The sequence below is a fragment of the Carcharodon carcharias genome, chromosome 18 (genome assembly GCF_017639515.1).
Source record: "Carcharodon carcharias isolate sCarCar2 chromosome 18, sCarCar2.pri, whole genome shotgun sequence".
Classification (NCBI taxonomy): domain Eukaryota; kingdom Metazoa; phylum Chordata; class Chondrichthyes; order Lamniformes; family Lamnidae; genus Carcharodon; species Carcharodon carcharias.
Window position 1 is genome coordinate 48,417,913 of NC_054484.1, and position 26,348 is coordinate 48,444,260.

The window sequence follows — 26,348 nt, forward strand, 5'->3', positions numbered from 1 at the left end:
TGTGAGTGAAATATCAAAAAGAGAACCAATCTGTACCACTCTTTTGCAGGTCCTAAAAGTATTCTGGGAACAGATTACTTGCTCAGCGAATAGTGTAAAAGAAAATCAATCTCAAATTGGGGAATGCATTGGCAGAATGTTAAAGAAAGCCCTTTTATATACTTATAAACAAGCTAGTTGGCAAACTAAAACCTCAATTGGAACAGATTGTGTCAGAGGGGTTAATGTTGCAGCACTGCAGAAAACTCCTTCTTTGGATATAATGCTGAGATTAAACACCAATGGCAAAATATAGAGGTGGATTATCATCTTCATCACTTGGGTAGTAATCTGGCAGGGCAGATCGCAGGTTCTTTATAGAACCCACCCAAATTCAATGGAATGAAACTCAGGCAGGTTCTTTAGAGGTTATTTGACCTGTCCCATGATATTACAGAGGTCAAAGATGAAAATCTACCCCATAATTTCTATATTTTAGTCTTGCATACGTCTGTTAATTTTCTTACTTGTGCAATATATGGTAGGTTGTAATTTGCACAGGCCTAGCCTTGCAGAGCAGCAATGGAGCCAATGTGTTCAGAATTGATTGAAGTTTATCAGGTAAATTAGTTTTCTGACCAGCAATGAATTTAGCTGGTAGACTGTGGTTCATCAGCTGCTTCAATGGAATAAGTGCAGAAGCTTCACCTAAGGCTTTTAACAGGCACATTGAGGGGAGCAGAATGGTTCCTTTGCATTCAGCTGTAGGGAAAGTAAAAAAAAAAATTAGGGATGTACTTTGAGGAAGTAGACCTTGTAAATTGATTTTCTCTTACAATACCTTAAACACAACAATCTACTGCATGAAGAGACAACATACTCCTCATGTTCTTTTGGGTTCAGAATTACCGGTCACTTCTGTAGCTGGACCTTGCATCTTGTATGGTTCCAAATGCACATTTTTCTGTCCAGTATTGAAGATGAACGATAGAATAAAGCATGAATCATAACAGAAAATCCTTATTTGCGAACTCTGGCTACTGGAATACATTACACTTCTCCACATCAATTCTCCTTTGTTTATTCAGCCAAACACCTGCAGACAATCTAAACACTTACCAATTTGAGGCACTGGGTTTTAACCAATAAATGGTTTTATTTAAATAAATTAGAACAAACAGGAGACATTTTTAATGGTGCATGATGGACTTATGAACACTGCTTGACATTTTTAAAACAGTAAAGATGTAGCTTTACTCTCAGAGCACGGAGCATAAACCAGAAAGTCACTTACAGTAAACCTGCACTAGCATGACTCTTTCCAATTAACCGGGTTCTGGCTTTTAAAACACTAATAGTTTTTTTGGATGCCCTCTCCCTCCATCTGAAAACCGTTTTGGCCTTTCACCTCAGCTTCTCAAATAAAAAGCATAGGATAATGGACTTTAGCACGTGGTGACTTGCATATTTCTATACTTTTAAAATCAGTATCTAAGGCGTTAACAGACAAAATCATTCAAATATTGGTAGGAACTAGCATTTCAGTTCAGAAGTGATACAAGTGTGTGGAAAAGGAGGACATTTGTTTTGGTTTGAAAAGTGTAAATTGGTTAATCAGCTAGGAGGGTTATTACTTACAACTCTGAACATCTTGTGAAACTGTCATTGGCCCATACAAATACCATTGCAAAACACTGCTGTTTGCTAGGTGCTGTCAGACTTGTGAAATACTTGTAGCTTGGTCACACAGATAGGCCCTGAACTGGTGGATATTGACTTTGATCACCAGCTATTTCTAAAACTAATGGTTTCCCACTGACTGAAGAAATAATAAGAAGCCAAAAATAGAAAGATTTTCCCAGGCCACTGTGGAATGTTTCCTAGTGGCTAACTAGTGACTTAACTGAGGTATTTCATTCTCAAACATGGAAGAAATCTTTTTAAAAAGCAGAGCATTATTTGCTTCCAATGGTGGCATTTTGTATTGTCTTTCTATATGCGTTAACTGCATTTGGAAACTTAGCTGAAAGCCACCACTCACACCCCCTGCCCCCGACTTCTTTTTCTTCTTAAAATAATCGCAGTAGTATTTGGTTACATTGTATGTGTTAACCTCAAGAGAAGAACTTTAAAAAAAACCTTTGATTTGATTTTATAGTCGTTTACACATTAGTGAGCAAACCACAGAAAGCTTTGGGGTACAGTTTTAGAAAAAAATATATAATTAATGAAGACATCGCACAGGAAGCATGATTTAGGACAAGATTCCAAACCTTTCAATTAAAATTGTTCAATCTAAGCAGGGCATTTAGCTCATTTTGATTAAAAGAATATGAGAGGAATGAAGGAAATATTATTTACTATTATCATCTATCCATTCAGTTCATTCCTTTTACTATCTTGGTCTCTCTAAATCAGTATTGCAGCAATCTCTATCCTTCCTGCACATTTTTATATCAATTATTTAACAGCTAAATAGTGAAATGTCCCAACAGGACTGGTAACTTCATAAAGCTGTAATGAGGCAGTGAATAAATCCTGAATTTTTGGTTGGGAGCTGTTGGTAATTTTCCATTGACACTTCGTTGGAACACATCTTTTGTTTCTATTTTTGTCCCAGTACCAATTCTGTTTTTGCCTTGCAGCCCATTTAATCTTTCCTGTCTTCCACTCTAAATCTTCCCTTTTGTTCTTTTCCTCCCCTTCTCTGCCTCTGTACATGCTTTAAACTGGTTGCATCTCTAACCTCTTTAGTTCTGATTAAAGGATGTCAGCCCAACTGTTTTTATTTCCACAGATGTTGTCAGACCTGCTGAGCATTTCCAGCATTTTCTGTTTTATTTCAGGTTTACAGCATCTGCAGTATTTTTCTTTTGAATTAATCTTGTGAAAGTCTCAGTCCAACATGAGGACCCAGCAATGTCCCAGAAACCACTGTGTTATGAGGTCAGTGGCTAAGTATTCTGCAGTGAGTAACTCACCTCCTGATTTCTCAAAGCCTTTCCACCACCTACAAGGCAAGTCAGGATAGTGATGGTATACTCTTCACTTGCTTGGATGAGTGCAAGGACATTCGAGCAGCTCAATACCAACAGGACAAAGCAGCCCACATGATTGACACCTCTCCACCACACTTTACACCTTCACCCCTTCCTGTACCAGCCATAAGGTTCACTTCAACAACTTGACTTTTTCAACAGTACCTTCCAAACCCAAGACCACTACTCCCTAGAATAACAAGGACAATAGGTGCACAGGAACATACAAGTTCCCCTCCAATTCACACACCATCCTAACTTGAAAATATATTGCCATTCCTTCATCATCACTGGGTCAGAATCCTGGAACTCCCTTCCTGACCGCACTGTGGGAATGCCTGTACCACACCACCTGCAGTAGCTCACCACCACCTTCTCAAAAGCAATTAGGGATGGGCTATAAATACCAGCCTTGGAATGCTTACATTCCATGAGCAAATATAAAAATAAAACTGACTAACTCATCAGTATGACTGTACTTCCTTACATTACCTCTGATGGGGCACCAATAGTAAATAAAATGTGTGACCTATAATACAGGACGCTTTGGCTTTCGGCACATCTTGCCACGTCACCATTACTGTGCGTGCTGATACAGACAATAGAATATGTGCACAGAAATTGTACACAAGCTTTTAAGAAAAGAATGATGTGTAGCCAGTACAAATTGAAGTGAATTATGTATTCCAGCTTACAGAGTTAGGACCTCAGCCAAGGCACATGCAGTATTGTTAGTTTACAATAATTGAAAAAATGAAAACTGGGACAAACCTGCTGGGACATGGGAACAGTAATTATAACCTTTGGCTATATAAAGATTATACACCAATTCCTTCTTCAACGAAAAACATGTCCAACTTTATTTCTAATTAAGCCCACTAAATCCAGGCTTTACACATCAGTTGTAATTTATTCCATAAAATAATCACCCTCAGGAAAAAATACACAACTCCCTTAGAGATTCCAGCCTCCTCTATTTCATATCAGATTAAGTGCAAAGTAGCTTTAGAATGTTATTTGTTTTTTTTTTAAATAGTATATTTCCATTTAAAAATAATTTGAATTTTGGCATCAGGCCTTTAAAATACAGGGAGTCCAGTTTTGCAATCAATTGAATTTTCTGATTTTTTAAGCTTGAAAATCCCCTGCAGCTTTTATCACAAAGTACAGGAAAAACTAGATAAAAATTACAACATGTAAACAGGCTATTTGGTCTAATTAGTCCATGGCAGTTTTTATTCTTCAAGTGAGCAAATAGTTCTAATCACATTCACCCACCCTGTTCACATATCTCTTTGACTTCTTTTTCTTCATTCACTTAATTTTGAATGTTGATATAGTTTTTTGCCTCAACTAATTCCACATCCTCACAACTCTCTAAAATAACAGGTGGCAACTATGAAAAACATGCAAAGGTCCAAGAAAGTTCCTTTTGCTTGATGCTCCTTCATCCCAAAATGGCATTGCCCAACTAATGAACTAATTAGGTGATCCTGTTTGCTGTCTTCTACTACTGCTATCTTATACCTGGTCACAGATAGTTACATGACAGAAGTATAGATAGCCATCCCTTATTTGCCACGTCTAATGTGTTCCTGAAAAATGGCATGCTAAATGGGAACAATGCTAAATGAAAACAACTTTCCCATAAGAAAGCATTCAATAAGGGTGAGTTACATTCCAGACCTGTAATTTTTAGATTAAAAACTTATTTTCGTGTATGAGTTGAATGCATTTAATGTAATTTATCTATTAATTAAACCCAAACACATGAATGTGACAAGGTAACAAGTAATGATTTACCAAATGTGCACCAAATGCAGAAGCTCGGATGATCAGTTTCAGGATGATGTGACACTTGATGTGATATCATTTGCCTAACTACAGGGACCAAAATTCTTTGGCTGTAATGAAGCTCTGATGGCGGAAGCTGAACCCCAACAGACCTGGTGGAGGTGTGATTTCTGACAAAGCCAGAGAATGCTGGATCTTAGCTCATAATCCTATCTGCAGCCATTCTGCATAGGGACTTGGGTCAGTGTAAACTTTATCCATCCCAAACATGGCCCCTGATAACAGAAAGGGTGGAGTGGATCTCTCATCAGTTTGGATCTCTCATCAGAACACCAGTACCAAGATTGATTGGGCAACAGGCTAAAGTTGTGGAGGTGTTTTAAAGAGCTCCTTACCTGTCCATAATGCCCACTCACAAGATGCTATTCAAATAAGGTAACCTAGCCATGGCTCCAAATGACTGACCAAATGTGCTTCTTGACACACGGGCAGTAACTGGGCTAAATCAAAAATCGAGGTCATGGCTGGCAGCGCTATTTGGGAAAGTTCCCTTATTTGAAAATCGCTGTAAAAAAACATGCACTCCAAATGGGGAATATCTGTACAGATAACTCAGTTCTTTTGGAAGTATCCAGACACTGCCCGCTCTTTGAGATAAAACCTTAAACAGAAGCCCCATCATCCCTTTCAAGTGGACTTAAAAGGTCCTATTTAACAATGTAAAGAAGAGGAGGGTATTCCCAGTGCACTGGCCAATATTTAGTCCTCAACCAAGATTAAGGGGTCATTTATCTTGTTATTTTTGGGGCCTTACAATGCAGAAATTTGCTGCCTCATTTCCCTACATTACATTGATGACTGTGTTTCAATAAGTACTTAATTGGCTGTAAAGTGTTTTGGGATGTCCTGAGCTTGGGAAAGGTGCTGTAGAACTGAAAGATTTTTCTTTCACTGGCCAGGATATTCAGTGCCTGATCATGATGGGCGTGCTCGGTGGTGAGACCAGAGAATCTCGTGAGAAGGCCCTAGTCGCAATTCCCGCCAACGTAAATCCAGGATGCGATTGTCCCCTTCCCCCGGGAAGGGGGAATGGCGGGCCATGTTTCCCACTGTTGAACGTCGGGAACTTAATTTTAATAAAAATGGAATCTAATTATTGTGGCCACATGCCGGAATCATCCCTCCCATATCAAATTGAAATTCCATGTTGGTGTGATTTCACAATGGTGTGATTTACAACTGCCTTTAAAAGTCGCGAACCTGGCAATTTCAACATCAAGGGGAACTTGGAGGTGAGTGACATAACTTTTGTGACGTGCTCGCGATGATCCCAGCGACTCTGTGGATTTGGTGTGGGGATGGGGGATGTTGTGTGAGGGGGCACAGGTAAGACTCCGCAGCAGCTTCGTCGTGGCTGGCTTGTGGAGCTGGGGCAAGGGCAACAGTGCCAGTGAGAAGAGGTAGAAGACAACCTCGGGGCAACAGGGCAAGGGCAGGGAAGGTGGAGAAGACAACCTCGGGACAAGGGTGACAGTGCAAAGGGGGAGGGGAGAAGGCAACTTCGGTGTCATGGCAGCACTGACTGAAATTTGAACACAAACACACGTGGGGTGGAGGGGAGGAAAACGGCTGGGCTAATGGAAAAACATGTCAAAGATGAGTACTCCACTGAAGCTGAGAGTGTTTAGCTTGAGCTCAACTGACATGCAGTATAACATGGATAAGTGTGAAGTTATCCACTTCGGTAGGAAAAACGAATGGCAGATTATTATTTAAATAGTGATAGGTTGGGAGATGTTGATGTACAAAGGGACATCATTGTCCTTGTACACCAATCACTGAAAGCAAGCCTGCAGGTGCAGCAAGCAGTTAAGAAGGCAAATGGTATGTTGGTCTTCATTGCAAGAGGACTTGAGTATAGGAGCAAGGATGTCTTATGGCAGCTGTACAGGGCCTTGGTAAGACCACACCTGGAGCACTGTATGCATTTTTGGTCTCCTTACCTAAGAAAGGATATACTTGCCACAGAAGGAGTGCAGCGAAGGTTCGCCAGACTGATTCCTGGGATGGCAGGATTGTCATACAAGAAGGTATTGGGCCGATTAGACCTTTATTCATTGCCATTCAGAAGAATAAGAGGAAATCTCATTTAAGCGTTCAAAATTCTGACAGGGATGGACAGACTGGATTGCAGGGTTGATATTTCCTCAAGCTGGGGGGCTCTTGGATAAGGAGTCACAGTCTCAGGATGCAGGTAGACCATTTAGGACTGAGATGGGGAGAAACGTCTTCACTCAGAGGATGGTGAACCTATGGAATTCTCTACCACAAAAGGCTGTGGAGGCCAAATCACGAAATATATTTAAAAAGGAAATAAATTTCTGGACTCTAAAGGAGTCAAGGGGTATGAGGAGAGCGCAGGAGTACAGCATTGAGATAGAGGGTCAGCCATGATCACACTGAATGGCAGAGCAAGCTTGAAGGGCCGACTGACCTACGCCTGCTCCTATTTTCTATGTTTCTATGCTTGGAGTCAGCCAAGTCAAGGAGGAGGAGAATTGCAGTATATTCCCCAGAGGGTGTCACACATCATCGTGGCTTGCTGCGCGCTACACAACCTGGCGGTGCAAATAGGGGAGGACCTGGATGGTGATAAGATGGAAGAGCTGCATATCTCCTCTGATGAGGGGGAAGTCAAAGAGGATAAGGGTGATGAGGTCCTGGAAGGCGAGAATGCTGGCGATGAGGCCATTGCACTGGTCAGACGAGGCAGACATAGTCATGAGGCCCTCACTGCTGCAAGATTCCAGGAGGACGATGATGAGATGCAGTGATGACCCTGCTGAGATCTTCACATTGCATCTGGGAACATCTGACACCCTTCTGGCTGAGGGTAGCGCACATATGCTCTGTGAAGAGGCTCATATCGTCAAGACACTGCTGACAAAGAGCAATCACATGGACTTTAAGGCAACTTGATCATTTGGCAAGCTTCTTCACCTGTTCTCTTCAGCACCATACCTTCATTTCTCAGGAATGGTGTCAATATGGGGGCACAGTCCCACCTCAAAGGTGCTGAGAACACACAGAGAACACCATAGAACTCAGTGATACTTGGAGGTACAAGATTCTGGCAGCAAACACAAGCCACATGGAGGTGCACACATCACTAATCTGAACAGTGACTCTGAAGCCGGACAATCACTGTGCTCAAAAGGGTATACTCTGCACAGGAAGAGGCCCTGGACTGCGATAGTAGCCTTCATTTTGTGCAGGAAACAAGATTTCATATCTGATTGACACCAACTCTGCTCAACATAACAAAGAGTCATAGACAGGAGGCATTCTTGGGAGTGTATGGTCAATATTAAGTACAAGTGATTAACACCCTTGCCCAAGTTGTGCAACTAAATTTTCTTGAGCTTTCTAACTCTGCTTCCACGACATCCACAGTGGATGTAGAGGTGGCCTGCTGACTGCTATGCCCTGTTGTCTGAGATTACCTTAGGGGCTGAGACCTGGAGGGCCTAGCCTGCTTTCGTGGTCTGCTCTGTGGCAGTGGCACCCTCCTTGGCATATGGAGCTGGAGCTCCTGCGGTTATAGGAAGACGGGATGGAGATGGGATGGGCACTTCAGGAGATATCTAGGTGGATGGCCCTGGGATGTGCACTACTGATCCTCCTCCCTATGGGTCCCTGAGGGCCCCCGGCTGACTCTTTGAGAGGAAGAGGCAGCTGGGGTGAGTTTGGGATGACCCGCACCCCCTCGTGTTGGCATTGATGGATGCCTGCAAGTGCCTCAGCAATGGAGTGCAGCTCCTGCAGCAGTGCAGCATCAACGTCCCGGACCAAGGTCTCCATGGCGAAGGCCAGCCTACCAGTGTTGATCTCAGTGCATTGATATGCTGGCGCTATCACCTCAGACTGAAGGCCAACGGCCTCCTCCATTGTGCCTTGCAATCTGAGGAGTGCAGGAGACATCCCTTCCTGATGTTCCCGAGCTTGCCTTTGCAGCTCCAGCAACTGAGGTATGACTGAGTCCAGAGGCTCCTCATCTGCTCCTCATCCATTTCTGGCCTTCAGCAGTCTTCCGAATGCTGAAAACCTGGGAAGTCGCTGCCTCCTCCTGCTGTGGATCAGACAGTGCAATGTGCTTACTAGACTGTGACCCCAATGCTACTCTAGAACTATGCTCCACTGAGGCATGTGTCTGCCCTGGCGGAGGTTGTGGGTTAGCGCTGTGACGGGTCTTCAATGTTGGTGTCTGCAGGTTCCTCATTTGTGGTATCCTTGGGTCTAGATCCAGGACCTGGCTCGTGGAACCCCTTGGCTGCTTCCCAGATGTGTTTAAGAAAACAAGGAGAGATAATTAGTGCATGGCAGGGAGCTGTGGAACAGGGGACCTCACTCACAGCATGGTTGTCTGATGGATATTGCACTGATGGATCCTCACTTGGTTGAGCACCGCCGACCTCAGTGTCAGCACTGAATGCTGTTGGCCATTTGGATGGTTCTATTTTTAAAGTCTGTGAGGATTTTGATGTCATGCATTCCTCCACCAGTCTGCGACCTCTCCCTTTTGTTGTGTGCCAGCTTGTCCTGTGTGAATACAGATGGAGAGGGTGTAAGCAGGATGCCTTCCAGGCCAGATGAGAAGGATGCCTGGCACGTGTGGGTCCTGAGTGGTGCCATAGATGGGATGAGGACATGATCTACAGGGCAGATGAAGGTGGGTGAGAGTGAGAGAGTAGTGATATCCCTTGAACTGTCAGTGAGTGAGATCCCTGTGGATGTGTGATGGGTTTGTGGGTGTGTGAGTTGAGAGTGATTAAATTATCCTGGTGGAAAGGAGATCATTCATCCTCTTTCAGCAGTGAGTCGGTGCTGGCCACTGCCTCTCATGTTGGATTGGTAACCTTGCTTGCTGGTCTTCACCCAGAGCAGGGGCAGAGGATTTTGCGTCAGGCTTCCACTGTGTCCAATAGGCGCAAGAGAGGGCAGCATGTTTCCTCCTTTTGGCAGCCATGACTTTCCAGCAACTTCAGATCCCTTAGGAAGGGCTAGCCCTGTGCAGGTGCACCCTTCAAATATGGCGCCCGGATTACTTGAAGGCCTGAGATGACAGCGGAGAGAGTGAATCAGAGGCCGCCCTGCCAGCAATCCGATGTTATGCCCGTGCTTCTGTATTTTTTCATCAAAGTGCTGCACAGTAGGGCGGAAAAAGCTGCTATTGCTATCAGAGAGTCAAACGCTGCTTTCCAGCCCAATATCAGACTTTGCCAATTTCTGGGACGATTCCACCCACCTGTCTTGTAACTGAAAGACAGTTTTGTGATCTGCTGAAGATTTTTTCTTTTAAAAACAGGCTGACCATTTCATAGAATGATAGGTGGTCATTTGGCCCATTGTTCCTATGCCAGCGCTTTAAAGAACTATCTAATTAATCTCACTGCCCTGCTCTTTCCACATAGCTCTGCAGATTTTCCCACTTTTGAAATTATTAAATCTGCTTCCACCATCATTTCAGACAATCCATTCCAAATCATAAACTGACAATGTCATTTGAGTTCATTGGCTAATTACCTTAAATTTGTGTCCTCCAGTTGCAAAATCTTTTGCCACTAGAAACAGTTTCTCCTCATTTCTCTAACATAACCCTTCATGATTTGAAAGCTTCTATTAAATTTCCCCTTAACGGTCTTTGCTCTAAGGAGAATAACCCCAATTTCCCCACACAACTGAAGCCTTTCATCCCTGGTACCATTTCAGTACATCTCTTCAGCACTCTCTCCATGGCCTTGATATCCTTTCTGTAATGGCGCGATTTTTTTTATTCATTAGTTAATGTGATGTGAACATTGCTAGCAAGGCCTGCATTTAGTGCCCGTCCCTCATTGCCCTTGAGAAGGTTACAGTAAGTCTGTGCCAGCTCTCTGCAAGAGCAACTCAGATAGTTCCACTTTCCCACTCTTTCCCCTTAATTCTGCAAAATTCTCTCTCTCCAGGTGCTTATCTAATTCTATTCTGAAAATCACGGTTGAATCTGCCTCCACCACACTCTCAAACACTGCTTTCTAGATCCTAACCAATTGCTGTTAAAAAGATTTGCCTCATGGCGCCATTGGTTCTTTTGCCAATCATCTTAAATTAATGTTCTCTAGTTCTCAACCCTTCCGCCAATGGGAATGGTTTCTCTCTATCCAGTCTGTACAGACTCCTCATTATTTTGAACACCTCTATCAAATCTCCTCTCAACCTTCTCTTATCTAAGGACAACCTGAACTTCTTCAATCTATCCACATAACAAATCCGTCATCCATGGAACCATTCTTGTAAATGTTTCCTCTCTAAGCTTTCACATTCCTTCTAAATTGAACACAATACTCTTGAAGCCACACCAGTGTTTTAAATAAGTGTATCATAACTTCTTTGCTTTTGTACTCTATGTCTCTGTTTATAAAACCCTGGATCCTGTGTGCCTTTTTAACCACATTCTGAATCTGCCCTGCCACGATTTGAGACATGGGGCAAAACCTTTAGCTTGATGGGCATGTGCATGGCCCGCTCAAGCATATGTCCGGCCCGCTCGAGCATAAAATGATGCATGTTGGCGTTGGGCAAGCGTCCCGACATCAACACACAGTTGCATAACCTTTCGTTTGGCAGGCGTGCGCCAGAATCAGCAGCGTGCCCACTGACAATTAAAAGGCCTGTTAAGGCAATTAACAAGGTTATTAAAATCAAGCAACCTTTGTTTTTAGGAAACCGCATCCAAGGGCAGGATGAAGTTTCCTAAAGCAAATAAAAATACAATGAAAAATTTTAAATCTAATTAATAACATGTCCTTGTTCATGTGACAGTCATATGAGGGGACATGTTTTATTACATTATATATTTCTTTAATTTTTTTGAAAATGCTTCATCTCCCTGCGCGAAGGTTGCGTTCGCCCCGCTCGCATTTCCCTCTCACACAGACAGAGCTGAAATCGCTTTCAGGCCCTGTTCGTGGTTGGCTTCCTGACCCTCCCCGTCCACCCCCGCCGAGCCCGTCCGACAAGGGCAAGATTCTGTCCATGATGTCTCTGTTCCTGGACCCACTTTAGAAATGTACCCTGTATTCTGTGTTGCCTTTCCTTGCTCTTCCTACCAAAAGTGTATCACTTCACACTTCCCTACATTCAATTTTATCTGTCATATGTTTGCCCATTCCAGCAGCCTATATCCTCCTGAAATCTATCACTATCCTCCTCACAGTTCACAATCCTTCCAAGTTTTGTTTCCTGCAAATTTTGAAATTGTGCCCTGCATACCCTAGTCATATTGCTGAGTTGATTGCCCCACCACCAAGGGGGAAAAAAAGTCTGACAGGGTTCTCACTCTTGATCACTGTCGAGGAATAATAGCTGGAAGTGCATGTAGTTAATGTCAGGTGGGTACAGGGTTGAACTGCATTATAATTCAACCATTGTCAAAAAAAAATCAAGATTCACATGAATGATATTCATATAGGCAAGTCACTCACGGGAACCTTACCCCCAAAAGGAGTCATCATCTTTGGGGGAGACTGGGAAAACGTGGCACAGGAAAATAAAAAGGCTAAGCACAGCTGACAGAGGGAAAAAAAATATTTAACTATATTATTTAACAGAAATTTTTTTGTGGGAAAAATTAGGCTGACATGAATATCTTTTGTTTGCAACACTCTCCTTACACATGAACCTAAGTGTTCTTGAAGCACAAGGTCCATTTTGGACACCTTTCTTGATCCCAATACTAAAAATGTATGGGGAGAAACTTATGTGTGAGCCTGTGCAAAAGGTTTTTATGTGGTGTGGAAAGGGACAATTACTTGCAAGATTAACAGGAAAAATATCTTAATATGGCTACTTCTTTGCTGGTACTCCACACTGCCAACATATACTCATTCTTCCATTGCAGAGTATGAAAGCTGATTAGCTATGGAAGAATCCCGTAATCCTGCATTTAGTACACAAAATATTTATATTATGGAATGTATTTTTTGACAAAAGTACTTGGAGTCCAGTCAGTGAATTTCAGAAACATGAGTGAATGTCCTTACCTGCAATTTTTAAGAATAGCGGTAACAGCTGTCCATATGCTCCTTCCACAAAGAAGTTGTCCCATTCGTTTGCAAGGTTATCAGGAAGAGTCTTACTTATTTCTGGTGTCATTGTCTGAAACATGTAGCAAAGGTCCGATAGCATACCACAAATCTGGCAAACAAAATGCAGCACCAACGGCTTGGAGTCAAGTGATACTGTTTCACTCATAGCCTGAAATAAAAAGGCCAATTAAAACAAAGTATAGTGTGGTAAACGGTCATTCTAATCAACTTGTACATAAAGCTATAAACTCTGGGAAGAATAAAGCATGAAAGGCGTACTAATTTAGCACATTGCAAATGCCGAGCAAGTGACAAAAAAAAAACAGAAATTGGAACAAAATGAAGTACCACTTAGCAGAATGCGGAGTTCTACTTAATGTACTGTAAACTATCTAGTATGAATACTACATACTTTATAAAACAAACACATGCCAACTCTGAATAGAAATTTATTGAGAATTTACACAAACAAAAAAACATAGTTTACATCTTAGAAACTTAAAATATTAAATTGATATTTCTTCTAAATTCTATGCTCAAGGTGAGGGACCTTAACACTTAGAAACAAAACATACGTCCAATTCAGCACTCAACATTAGCATCAAGTACTCCTATGGGAAGCATGGCAAGGTCAGTTGTAGCAATAATGTTCCATCTGTGCTGCCCTAACTTCTGACGAGCATCCCTAATGCATCAGTTGACAATTTTCCATCTTTCAAAATTGTCCATCCTGTAGCCTCTCAAAGAAACACTTGCCAATTTAGTTTCCAATCGAATTATAGCAGAGTTAATACAATCATTTTATGCAGAGCATTAGCTGTAATATGAATAGATTATCAATTTTCCACACATATACAAAACTAATATTGCAAATTGGTTGCCCACTGTAGAAACAGCTTGATTACTTATTTCCATTGACTTGAATTAAAAAGAAATTTGGACAGTTTCTATAATGGATGGCCAACATGGATTGCTAGTTTTACGCCTGAATAGCAAATTGACAATGTACCCCATGTACTTAACCACAAATTTTAAGTAGGATTTGAAAGATTAGGTGAACCTTCCAGCAGAACAGCAGACTTTACCTCAAGGAGACAATTATTTTATTTTTTTCCCCAGAGATGTTAAATCACAGAAAATAAAATGCTACATTAATCTCATCACAGATACGAAGACTGTGCTCACCGTCATCAACTAGTTAAATCAGTGAGGGGGAAGATATAAGATCAGAGATTTATTTAAATCTGAATAAGTTCAAGTTATTCCATTTTGACAAATATTTGAGATCATGGCATTAAACGTACTGACATGCAGAACAGAGCCATCGTGACTGGAATCAAGTAATAGAGTTTCACTAACAGCCTGGAAGAAGTAGGGCAATTCAAAAAAAAGTGCAGTTCTGATGCTATATGTACTAATGGGCACAGAAGAACCACCGTGACTGGCACCACAGCAGAGTCACCGTGACTGGCATAAGCTTGCTTGTCTCCTGGAACTGTTTCACTATTCCCTGTGTTAGCTTTCATTGTCATCATATTGTCACATGTAAATTTGAGGTCATCCAAAACTCCGCTCTCCTTGTCTTAACTTGCAGCAAATTCTGTTCCCCTATCACCCCTGTGCTCGCTGACCTAAAATGGTTGCCAGTCAAGCAACTTATGAATTTTAAAATACTCATCCTTGTTTTCAAATTCCCCCAGGCCCTCACCCCATCCTACCTCTGTAATCTCCTTCAAACCACAAGCCTCCAAGGTAGCTGTGCTCCTCTAATTCTGGCCTCTTGTGCATTCCTGATTATAATTGCTCCACCATTGGTAGCCATGCCTTCAGTTGGCTAGGCCCCAGACTCTGCGATTCCCTCCCTACATCTCTCCGCCTCTCCTTAGCTGTCGCCTACCCCTGACCTGCTATCTAGTTCCACCCCCTCTTAAACAGTATAAAATCCATCACATTACATTTTTACTTCTCTAGCTCCGAAGAAGAGTCATGTGGATGTGAAATGTTAACTCCTGTTTCTGTCTCCACAGATGCTGCCAAACCTGCTGAGTTTTACCAGCATTTTCTAAGTTTATTCCTTGTTCCTAACCTACCTCCAACCATGTCAAAATAGAGCACATGATGAAGTCCCACTGTTCACTTGTTACTGAAGTTGGTAAATGTTTGATCAGCAATCTCAGAAAGCGTAGAATTTCTACGTTGATTCCAAGTAGATTAGGCTCAGGGGGCTTTAAAGTGCTGCACAGAAATCAAAGATGTTAAAACATTTACAAAACTCTTGTTCATAAAACAACGTAAGCCACAGTCAAAGTTCCTCCACATAACATTTTAAAATGATTAGATCATGTTTTCCATCCAATATCTGGAACCTTAGACTTGCTTTGATTTTTCATTCTTACTACAAAAGATGATATCCAGACTTTTTATTTTACATGAGTTTTCTAAATTAAAAACATTTATCATTTACCTATCCTTACTTGCAACAATCCCTAGCCTTGAGAGTAGGTTAAAACCACCTGCAAATCTCTATAAATGCTGCACGTTAACCAAGAGATAAGAAAAGCATGACAACTACTTGGGTTGAACAACCATACAGTTCTCTATCCATTATGTAAAGGGACACCTTTTCTCTGCTTTATGCCTCCTTCAACATTACCTTAAAGAAAGAAGGAAAGATAATTTTTAAATAGAACAAACATTGGAATAACTAAAAAGGGAGTTGAAAGCTCAGAAACCTTTAGCGCTGGTAAATAAATATTCATTAATTATTTTCTGGGATGAAGGGATTGTCCTATGAGGAAAGATTAAATAGACTGGGCCTTTATTCTCTGGAGTTTAGAAGAATGAGAGGTGATCTCATTTAAACATACAAAATTCTTACAGGGCTCGACCCAGTAGATGCAGGAAGGGTGTTTCCCTTGGCTGAGGGGGTCTAGAACCAGGGGACAGAGTCTCAGAATAAGGGGCGGGCCATTTAGGACTGAGATGAGGAGGAATTTCTTCAATCAGCGGGTGGTGGATCTTTTGAATTGTCTGCCTCAGAGGGCTGTGGAGGCTCAGTCATCAAGTATGTTCAAGACCGAGATCAGTGGATTTCTACATATTAAAAACATCAAGGGATACAGGGATAGTGCAGGAAAATGGTGTTGAAGTAGAAAATCAATCATGATCTCATTGAATGGCAGAGTGGGCTCAAAGGGCTGAATGGCCTACTCCTGCTCCTATTTCTTATGTTCTTAAATAGGTAAAATATCAAGGTCAAACAAACATTCAGGTTTTTATTAATTTTTTTTGATTTCTCCTTCACCCACTAGATGCATATTTTGATCTTTACTTTTATATTTTTTTTAGCAATTGCAATTTTATGGTTCTGAAAAGATCTCATTTTCTGAACTTTGCAGGTGCATGAATCCCTACTCTGGATGTTGCAAATGTGGCTCTTGGGCCAGTAATTATGTTCTATTTTCCATCCATGTTTGTAGGTTATTTGAAAAGTTGCTTTCTGAAACCTATATAATCAATATACCAATAGTGATCTCACCTCAGAGAGTTCTGCACGTAAACTAGGCTGACACTGTTAGAGGTGCTATCATTCGGATGAAAAACTAAATTTAGTCTCACCAGTCTTCTCTAGTGGACATTAAAGATCCTGCGGCGTTATTCAAAAAAAAAAGGGTAGCTCTCCAGATCTCTCCAGCCTTCACACCAAAAATCATCACAAACTAAAACCTAATTAGTCATTCATTCCCATTTGTCGCATATGAGTAGCATAGAAAGAAAACTTGCATTTATTTGACACTATTCATAGCTCCAGGACATCCCAAGGTACTTCACAGTTAATCAAGTACTTCTGAGTATAGACACTGTAGTAATATAAAAACCTGCTGCATTTGCTGTACCTCAGTAGAAATCTAATGTGTGAAATATTCTGGCATGATAAAATTTATATAAAGTTTCATCAGGAGATTCATTAGGGCAGATTTTACATGGTCCATGTAAACAGCAGATTTAATTTTCTCCTCCCATGTTTTCCCACATTCTTATCATTAAAATTATTGCTGTATTTTGTGAACTAAAGCAAAGCTATACTTCAACATCAAGCTATCTATGCTATTAAGCTCCATAATTTTCTAACCATATCTGTTCTATAGAGGTTGAATATTGGTAATTAATGATCAGGAACAGCATTACACTTGCTAAAAATTAAACTTTGCCTCAAATTAGATTTTTACCAGGAAAATACAATGCCACTACATGGCCAGGTATCTGTGGAGTACAAGGTGACTCAGTTTTCCCAGTTTAACACTGATGTTAAAATACGCTTCATCTTTTTTATGTTATATCCCTCACTAAATGCTAAATATAGCCTGAATATACTAACATTCTAGTTAGTTCAATTAAGTATCTGCAGAGTTTATTTGCTAGGAATTATGTTGTTAATATTCTGTCAGAAAACCAAATCCATATGCAAACACATTGCTTTTGCTACCCATAACAGATGTTTACAAGCCAAATAAGTATATCCAAATTACTAGGGAAGCTTTTTAAAGTGGCTACTATGGGAACTTAATATTTTCAGGTAGAATATATGTTTTACACCAAAACAAAATGGAAAAAATTAAGTTTATAGGATGAGCTTACCAGTCAAACAAAAATATTTCTTCTTCATAATTTCTCCATTCCATAATTGTATTTAATACATGTATAAATAACTGGTCATCCACAAGATGATCATCCACATTGGTTCCATGCTGTAGGCAGCTATTTATAACAACAAGACTTCCAAACCCTCCTGTAAATTCAATACAAGCAGGATATATTTTACATATATATATGATTTATATATAACAAATCTATAGCCAAATAACATACAAAACAAATTTAGTTTCTATTTGAAATTCCTGGAATGTTCAGAACCAGGAAGAATATGGTAGTTACTCATATTATGGAAATCTTTTGCAATTATTAAACAAAATACTTGGTGCATAATTAGATTTATGGAGCATAGTGAGCAAGGTGCCTAGAATACTTTAAGTAAAAAGCGTGACAGAGACTAGGGGAGGCACAGAAGGAGGTACCAGAGACACTGGTCCTATCTAGCAGCTAAGTAAACCAACTGAGGGGAAGGAAAGAAATCTGAAAACTGTGATGACGTAATCAACACAGAGAAGCAGCAGCACAGCCCATGAAATTTAAGCTGTGTTTAATTTATCATTCATGCGCTCTACTTTTTAAACGTAAGCCAATAAACTTTAAATAGCTAAAGAAATAAATAAATAACCAGAGTAATTAATTACTAATCAATTGAAATCAAATTAAATCCATCTACTAAACATACCCTAGACCTCCTGATTCTATTAGTTCTAGAAATAAATGACTGCTAATAAATTTAAAAAAATAAAGATTAGAATGGTAGCACAGGCAGCGTACCTGGACTTCAGTATGTGGGAACTCGTGGACAGTCAGTCTGTCCCAGATTACAACATTATTAAGAAATGCCTCCGCCTTGAGACACTCCAGCTCAGAGCTGTTGAACTGGGATGCGATTTACAAGCATTATGGCACATAAGGGAGGAGGCAGAATATCTAGATAGTTTACAACAGAATATATCACACCTCAGGGTAAAGCACAGGTGCAGGGACAGATGTGCATGACAGTCAGCAGGATAGGGGAACTAGGGGAGGCACAGAAGGAGGTACCAGAGACACTGGTCCTATCTAGCAGCTTTAGTGTAGTTGCTACCTGTAAGAATAAGGAGGAAGGCTTCAGGTAGGATGGTCAGAATAATTCGGGGAACAGGTAGCATCTTCTGCAACTATGAATACAAGTCCAGGAAGATGTGTTGCTTACCTAGTGCCAGGGTAAAGGGATATCTTCAAACATCTTGTGAGGAGCTTAGAATGGGAGGGGCAAGATCCAGTTTCACAGCCCACATTGGGACCAATGATATTGGAAAGAAAAGGGAGGAAGTCCTGCTCAGGGAGTGTAGGGAGCTATGAACTCAATTAAGAAGCAGGACTCTCCAGAGCTGTTAATTACTACCCAAGCCATAAACTAGTAGACATGGGGATAGGCCAATCAGAAAGATAAATACATGACTGAAAGAGGAAAAAGAAATGGAGTTTTTACCATGTGTACAGTACATCATTCTTATTTAGTATATAATTAACCCAACAAGAGAGGAATCACTGATGGATTTAGTAATAGGAAATCAGCCAGAACAGATAAGACAAATAAGTGTTTAGGAGCATCCATCATTATCTTATGGTCTCCATCATAAGATAATGATGGAGATAGGCACAATAAGTTAAGGGCCTGTAGGAGTAAATAAGTACAGAAAGTAATTAGACAACTAGACAGATATGTGGAAGGGTATTTAGGTACACAGCAGGCTGGGAACTTAGTGTAAGGGTGACACAAGGCTGAAGCGCTCAAAGGGTTAAAAACATATTTAATTCAAACTTAATTCAGAATCTGCTCAAGACCCAGAGAGGAGACTTGAGCAGCTTAGCTACACAAAGAGACATGACCTTGATAATGTATGTAGAGACTTGTTTAGTGTTACTGGGAGACAATTGCTGCGAATGGGAACCAGTTTGCATTCACAAGGTATAGGGTCACTTTAACATGGGTGCAGCAGTAACTTGATTAGCTTTACAAAGGAAGCGCTTATGTCAACCGGAGACTAGTCCAGTCTTCTAATAAGGCATCAAACCTGTAATTGTCTGGTTCTATTTGTGGTCATGTGACATGCTGGATACCTGTGTAACAAGCATGGTTGTAAAGTGCATAAATCGGTAAAGCAAACTTTGTTCATTGAACAATCTCTCCTGAGCTGTATTCCCGTGCACACTGGTAGAATAAAGTATTTGTTTCGTTTGGACTTTTAATCGTCTCCATGTTCAGTGTCGCTTGATACACTACCACAGGACCAATGTAGCAGATTTCAAAAAAGGTAATTTTGAGAGAATGAGGATGGATTTAGGGAAGGTAGACTGGAAATAAATTGACGAACAAAGAGATAGAACAATGTGGGAAATATTTGAGAAAGTGATCAACAGAATTCAGGAGAAACAAAATTCCACTGAAAAACAGAACAATCCAGCAAATAATGAAAGACAATTGGTGACTAAAGAGATAAGGGAAAAAGTAAAACTAAAGAAAAAGGCATACACTAAGTGTACAGACAATAAAGGGGAGGATGACAAAAGGGAATATGAAGTAGTTAGGAAAGATGTCAAAAACAATTAGGAACAAAGTGGAATTACAAAATGAAATGGTCAAAGAATTTAAAAAAAAGCAATGTATGCATAAATAAAGAGAAAGAAAATTAAGATAGGGATAGGACCACTCAGCAATGCACATGATAAACTCAGGTAATTACAGGGAAATGGCAGAGAAATCAAATAGCTACTTTGCCTCATCATTTACCAAGGAGACAAACAAGGTGGATATAACATTGGAAGAGATCAATAAAAGTTGAGGCATGTAAGATAGAACAGGAGGTGACAACCGATAAGCTAGACAAACGTAGAGGATAAAACCCCTGGTTTGGATGGATTGCATCTGCACATACTGAAAGAAGCTTGGGAAGACAGAAGAGGCACTGTTATGTACTATATATTCCAAAATTCAACAAAAAAGAAAATCATGCCAGAAGACTGTTGGTGAGCTAATATTTCAAAAGGGAGACAGGACAAATTAAGGGAATATAGGCCAGTTAGCTTAAGGTTGATGTAAGGAAAGATATTGGAATCTTCACTCAAAGGTTTAATATAAAACCTCTAAAAACTGAGAATACAATAGTTGGCACAAATTTCAACAGGGAACTCATGCTTGACCAATGTTATTGAATTCTTTGAAAAAGCATCATAAACACTTCAATTACAGAAAATGGTCCATCTTCAAGGATTGAGAACATTCTGCAAGAATTTGCATTGTTTTAAAAAGACACTGCCCCTTAAAGGGTTAATGCAAGGATTAGTTGTTGCTGTTCCTGGAAAATGCAACATTTTACAAGAAAAGTTAATTAAGCAATTTTAAAGAAGCTGGAAACCTCTTGACCCTGTAGGGCTGTTTACAAAAGGGTCACATGGTGGTTTATAGCATTGGGAAAAAAACATGCCTGGAAAACTGTTTCAAAAACTGATAAGCTGGTTTTGCTTTGGGAGAAGACAAGAAAGATCAGCTGTTTGGGTAAAGAAAACTATTGCTCCTGAGTTCCAGGCCCAGTCGAAAGCAAAGTGAATGGAAGTTGTGCCAAAGTCATACTACATTCTGAAATCGACTGACAACAAGACTCCTGTGAAGTCCACCTGAAAAGCAGTGCAAAAGTTGATTGTTTCACAGACCAGTGCTGAGGCACCAGCCACATAACTGGGACACCATTTCAAGGACTCCAAAACATTATCTGTGGAGCAATGTAACTAGAGACAGACAGTGCACTCTTTTTATCTCGATCATAACAGAAGTAACAGAAAGTGTAGGCAATGGTAATGGAGTAGATGTAGTAGTATACATGGCCTTTAATAAAGTGTATGATAAACTCATGCCTAAGGTCAGAACCTATTGAGTCAGTGAACAAGTAGCAGTATGGTTAGCAAACTGACTACAAAATAAAAAACAGAATGAGGTAGTTACTCAGACTGGCAGAAGGTGCTGGGAGCATGACTTTTGTTCACTAACTGTAGAAACGATTTGCACTCAGGATTGTAAGTTACATCAACATTTGTGGAACAACACCAAATTACAGAGTGCAGTTAATACAGAGGAAGACTGGGGAAACATACAAAAAGATGTTAACAGATTTTCAGAATAAACACATAAATGGCAAATCGATTTCAACATGTGAGGCTGTGCATTTTAGTAAGAGGAATAAGGACGTCACCTACAGCTTGGAAAATAAGAGATTAAATGGTGAGTGGCTCAACGGGGTACAGATTCATAAATCACTAAAAGTAGCAATGCAGGTTAAAAAGCCATAAAACGGAGACAAAAAAATCATTTATAGAGGAATAGAATTTAAAAACAGAGAGGTTATGTTAAACTTTTACTGAGCATAATTAAACCTCACTTTGAGCACTATGCACAGTTCTGGTTTCTATATTACAAAAATGTTATAGAAGGACTGGAGAATTAAGTGCAAAGAAAATTTCCAAGGATAATATCACAACTAAGGTGGTAAAGGGGGTATAACATCAGGAATCTTTTCTCTGGCAAAGAGAAGTCAGAGAAGCAACTTGATGGAGATCTTTAAAATTATGAAGGGGTGGACATAGAGAAGATGTTTTCACTTGTCAGGGGGAGTCCAAAGCCATGAATAGAAGATAATCACTAAAAAAATCCAATAAGGAATTCAAGAGAATCATCTTTACCCAGTGTAGTGAGATTGCAAAACATGTTACCACATGGAATAGTAGAGGCAAATAACATAGTTTAATTCAAGGGGAAACTAGATAAATGCATGAGGGAGAAAGGAAGAGAAGGATATGGTAATATAATGAAATGAAATAAGATGGGAGGAGTTCATGTGGGTCATAAACACCGCATAGACCTGTTGGGTCAAATGGCCTTTTTTATTTGTGCTGTAAATTCTATGCAATTGCCTCCCAAACTTTTTTTTCTAAAACACCTTGTGCTGGACAGGTCAAAGATTACATATATATTAGAATAATAGTCTTGTGTAAAAGTCAACGCCCAACATTTTGGGGAAAAAATTCAGTTTTCATATATCTCGTGTATAAGCCGACGCCCAACTTTTAATCAAAAAATCTAAATTCTCTGTACTTACCACCTGCTTGCCACTGAAATCAAACTTGCCCTGGTGCAAACCTACTCATTGATAGAATCATAAAACACCACACCATTGAAGTTTAGCTCCTCGTATCTGCACACGTCAACACATAATGTCAAGGCTACCACCTCACTGGTGCACACTGCATTTCCGCCAATCCTGCCCTCTAATATGGCAACAAGTTATCAAGAAGGAACGTCAGATACACAGCCTAATTAAAACTTAAAAATCATTGAGGCTGCAGAACAGACAAATAATTGTATAGCAGCTAGAGAAATTAAGATATTGGGAAAAAAAAAATCAGAGATTGGAGGAAGCTCGCTACACAACTTAAACAGATGTTGAAGAATAAATGTGTAAACAGAGGAAAGCCTAGCACGTGGCCATAATTGGAAGACAAAGTTGCAAAATATATCAATGAAAATTACCAGAATGGACTCAGTTTCTTGAGGATCTATCCAAATTTTCACCACGAAACAAGCAAGAAAATTAGAAATTGCAGATTTCAAAGCCAGCCCTGGATGGTGTACCACGTTTATGAAGAGAAATAATTTTGTACTGTGACGGAAGACCAAGATTTCACAGCATCTCCCAGCAGAACTTGATGACAGGCTTATCGCATTTCTACAGTTTATAATCAAACATTGACAAAAGAATGGATACATGTTGGCCTATACTGGTGACATGGATGAGACCCCCAAGAATGATGGCATGCCAGCCTGTCAAACAATTAGCAAAGTTGGAAAGAAAACAGTGAATTTAATTAGCCAGGAAAAGAGTAGGTTCACCGGTATGATGTTGTATATGTCCAGTGGGACAAAGCTTAAGCCAATAGTGATATTCAAGAGAAAACCCTTCCAAAACAGCAATTCCCAAAAGGAGTAGTCATCCATGTTCATGATGAAGGGTGGATGGATGAAGGTGGCTTGAACATATGGCTAAGGAAAGTTTGGAGTTTCTGACCAGGAGGATTAAATAAAGAAAAAAGTTCTCTCATCTGGGGCATGTTCAGATCACACCTTGTTAATGACACTATTGCTGAAGTTAGATTGCAAAAACAGTGAAATGCAGTGATTCCTGGTGGTCTAGCCAGCTTTGTTCAACCATTGGATGCCTTTCTAAACAAGCCCTTGAAGGATAGTATATGAAAAAAGTGGAATGACTGGGCAATTGGATGAGAGAAGACACATGGGAACACCACCACCTGGAAGTTCCCCCCCAAGCAACACACCACCCTGGCTTGGAAATACATCGCCCTTCCTTTACTGTCGCTGGGTCAAAATCCTGAAACCTCCTCCCTGAAAGAACTGTGGGTGTACCTGGATCACGTGGACCGCAGCGGCTCAAGGCGGTAGCTCACTACCACCTTCTCAAGGGCAATTTGGGTTGGGCAAAAAATACTTGCCTAGCCAGCGAGGCCCATATTTCATAAATGAATAATAATTTATAAAAATCACAAAGGGAGAAAGCATATGGGTTCCGACACTAGCAACCCTGTGTGAATGGCTTGTAGAGGCCTGGGTTCAAATCAGAATGGAGATGGTCATCAAGTCGATTTAAAAAATGTGAGATATCCAATGCACTAGATGACAGAAAATGATTATTTGTTGAATGAGATAGCTGATGATGACATGATTGCTGAAGATATGCTGATGATCCATAGAATGATGCCATTCAAGAAGCAGATTGGGACGCGTTATTAGGTTCTAAAGACCAGGAGGAGGGTGATTATTTTATGGATTTTAGTACACGTTACGCGCATGCTCTTCTACTAAGTAAGCTTCTCTTCTGTGCTGTAAAAAAAACTGAATGAAATTGTATAAATTTGTATACATGGCTGTTGTGTTCAATGAATTTAATAAACTTGATGAATTTAGTGAACACAAATTGATGCTTGTTTCCTTGGAAGGCATTATTTATTTATTAATTTTAAAATTCAATGATTAAAAATACTTTTTGGCCCCTTTTGCACTACTTTTGGAGGCAGGGTTGGCAGGAACAGACTCTGACCTGGCAACTCTGTGACAGAGAGGCAATGGGAGAGGGTGCATTTCAACTCCTTAAAAATATTACTCACATAGAAGTTGACTCCTTACTTTTTGGCTAAAAATTTCATTCAACTTTTACATAGGTATAAATGGTATTTGTGTTTTTTTTCCAAACTGTGATATTGAGGGATATCTAATCCATCAGCAACATATAGTGAATTTAATGCAGTGTATCACCTTGCAGAAATTCCTTTGGCAATATTGATTTGTTGACAAACTGTTCTATGTTGCTCAATGATGCACTCTGATCCTGTGATAACAGGTAGTTCTGCTAACAAAGTCTGCTATATCAGAAACGCTGGGAAAGGCCTAGTTAAATCAGGTTCCGGTTCTGATTTTCAGGTTTGCCCTTTGCAGAAGGGGTCATCAAATAACAAACAGGAATGGAACCAGTGCTCATTTCCCATATTCTACTCCGGTGCACCGAGGTCAAATGCAGCGTCTCGTCAGTCTCTCCAGCAAAACTGAGACACCTCAGTAGAACTCAGGATGAGAGCCTCAGAATTATTGGTCCGTATGGCTCAATTTTGTCTTTGTTAACTGAGTCATCAGGGAAGCCTGAGAAAAAATATTTATTGGTCTTTTTGATTTTAGTTTTTCATAAATACACCTTAATCTGATACCTGGTTGTACTGATTGTATACTTTCACTAACCAATATTTTGATCCGTACTGTACAGAAGTATGCATATGCCAACATACCTGTTTCTATATTAATTTGAATGTTCCATTGAAAACTGCAATGAAAATATTTCCTATTGGGATTCCCATGGGGATTTTCCTGTTAAGCTTCAATGCCAGTAGATTTAGTAGGAATTTCAATGTTAATTTTATTAGTCTGCAACAACCCTATCAAACTATCATGTGGTGTTGTAACTTATCTTTGAAAAAAATCTGCTGTCTTTTTCCTGTCTTTACATAGAATGTCCAAAATACAAATAAGGGTTTAAATAAAAATACTCCAAATAATTACATATTTCACAATAACAAGATTCAATTCATCCAATCAGTTCTCTTATGCCTTTTAATGCAATCATTAAAGTCATGATTTGAAAGCCTCATTTTGGGTTTGGATGTGATATTTTTGTTTGACTCAGCCAAATTTGAACTGTGCAGTTTGACCATGTGCGTGTAACTTCCCAGGATGCGCCAACACCAGTCAGCTGTACTGGTGGAATACTTTTCTTTAGGTTTAAGGCAATTGTTTTTCAATAGTATTTGAAGAATTTCCAAACATGATTTGTGTGTATGACATACTGGAACAATTTTTATCCTCATTGTCATTTTTATTCCTCTTTTAAAAAAAAGATGGAATTTTATAAGCAAAGTTTCACTGATGGGGATACATAGAAAGTGTAAAGGAAATCAGTTGAAGGTGAGAACCATCAAATGTCTTGCTAATTGCACTCATAAGCGGGAGTGAGCGGACGTAAGGAGGGAACCGGTTGGATGGCTAAGAATGATGACAGTGATAACAGTGAGGGAGTTGGGAGGATACAGGGGTTGTGCAGGTAGATCAAAGGGTAAGAAGGTTGCAAAAGGAAAGAAAACAAAATTGAAAAAGCAGAGAGAG

General features: G+C 40.1%; 1 protein-coding gene across 1 annotated transcript in view; it reads right to left on the reverse strand.

Annotated features, from left to right (window-relative positions):
* The window catches only part of ltn1 (listerin E3 ubiquitin protein ligase 1), a 139,245-nt gene that overhangs the window by 20,605 nt on the left and 92,292 nt on the right, over window positions 1-26,348 (reverse strand). Inside the window, exons 20-23 of the mRNA XM_041210886.1 lie at window positions 17,576-17,726; window positions 15,028-15,172; window positions 12,893-13,106; window positions 507-741 (exon numbers count right to left, since the gene is read on the reverse strand). Of these exons, the coding sequence (XP_041066820.1) occupies window positions 507-741; window positions 12,893-13,106; window positions 15,028-15,172; window positions 17,576-17,726 (745 nt within the window). The remainder of the gene's footprint in view (window positions 1-506; window positions 742-12,892; window positions 13,107-15,027; window positions 15,173-17,575; window positions 17,727-26,348) is intronic.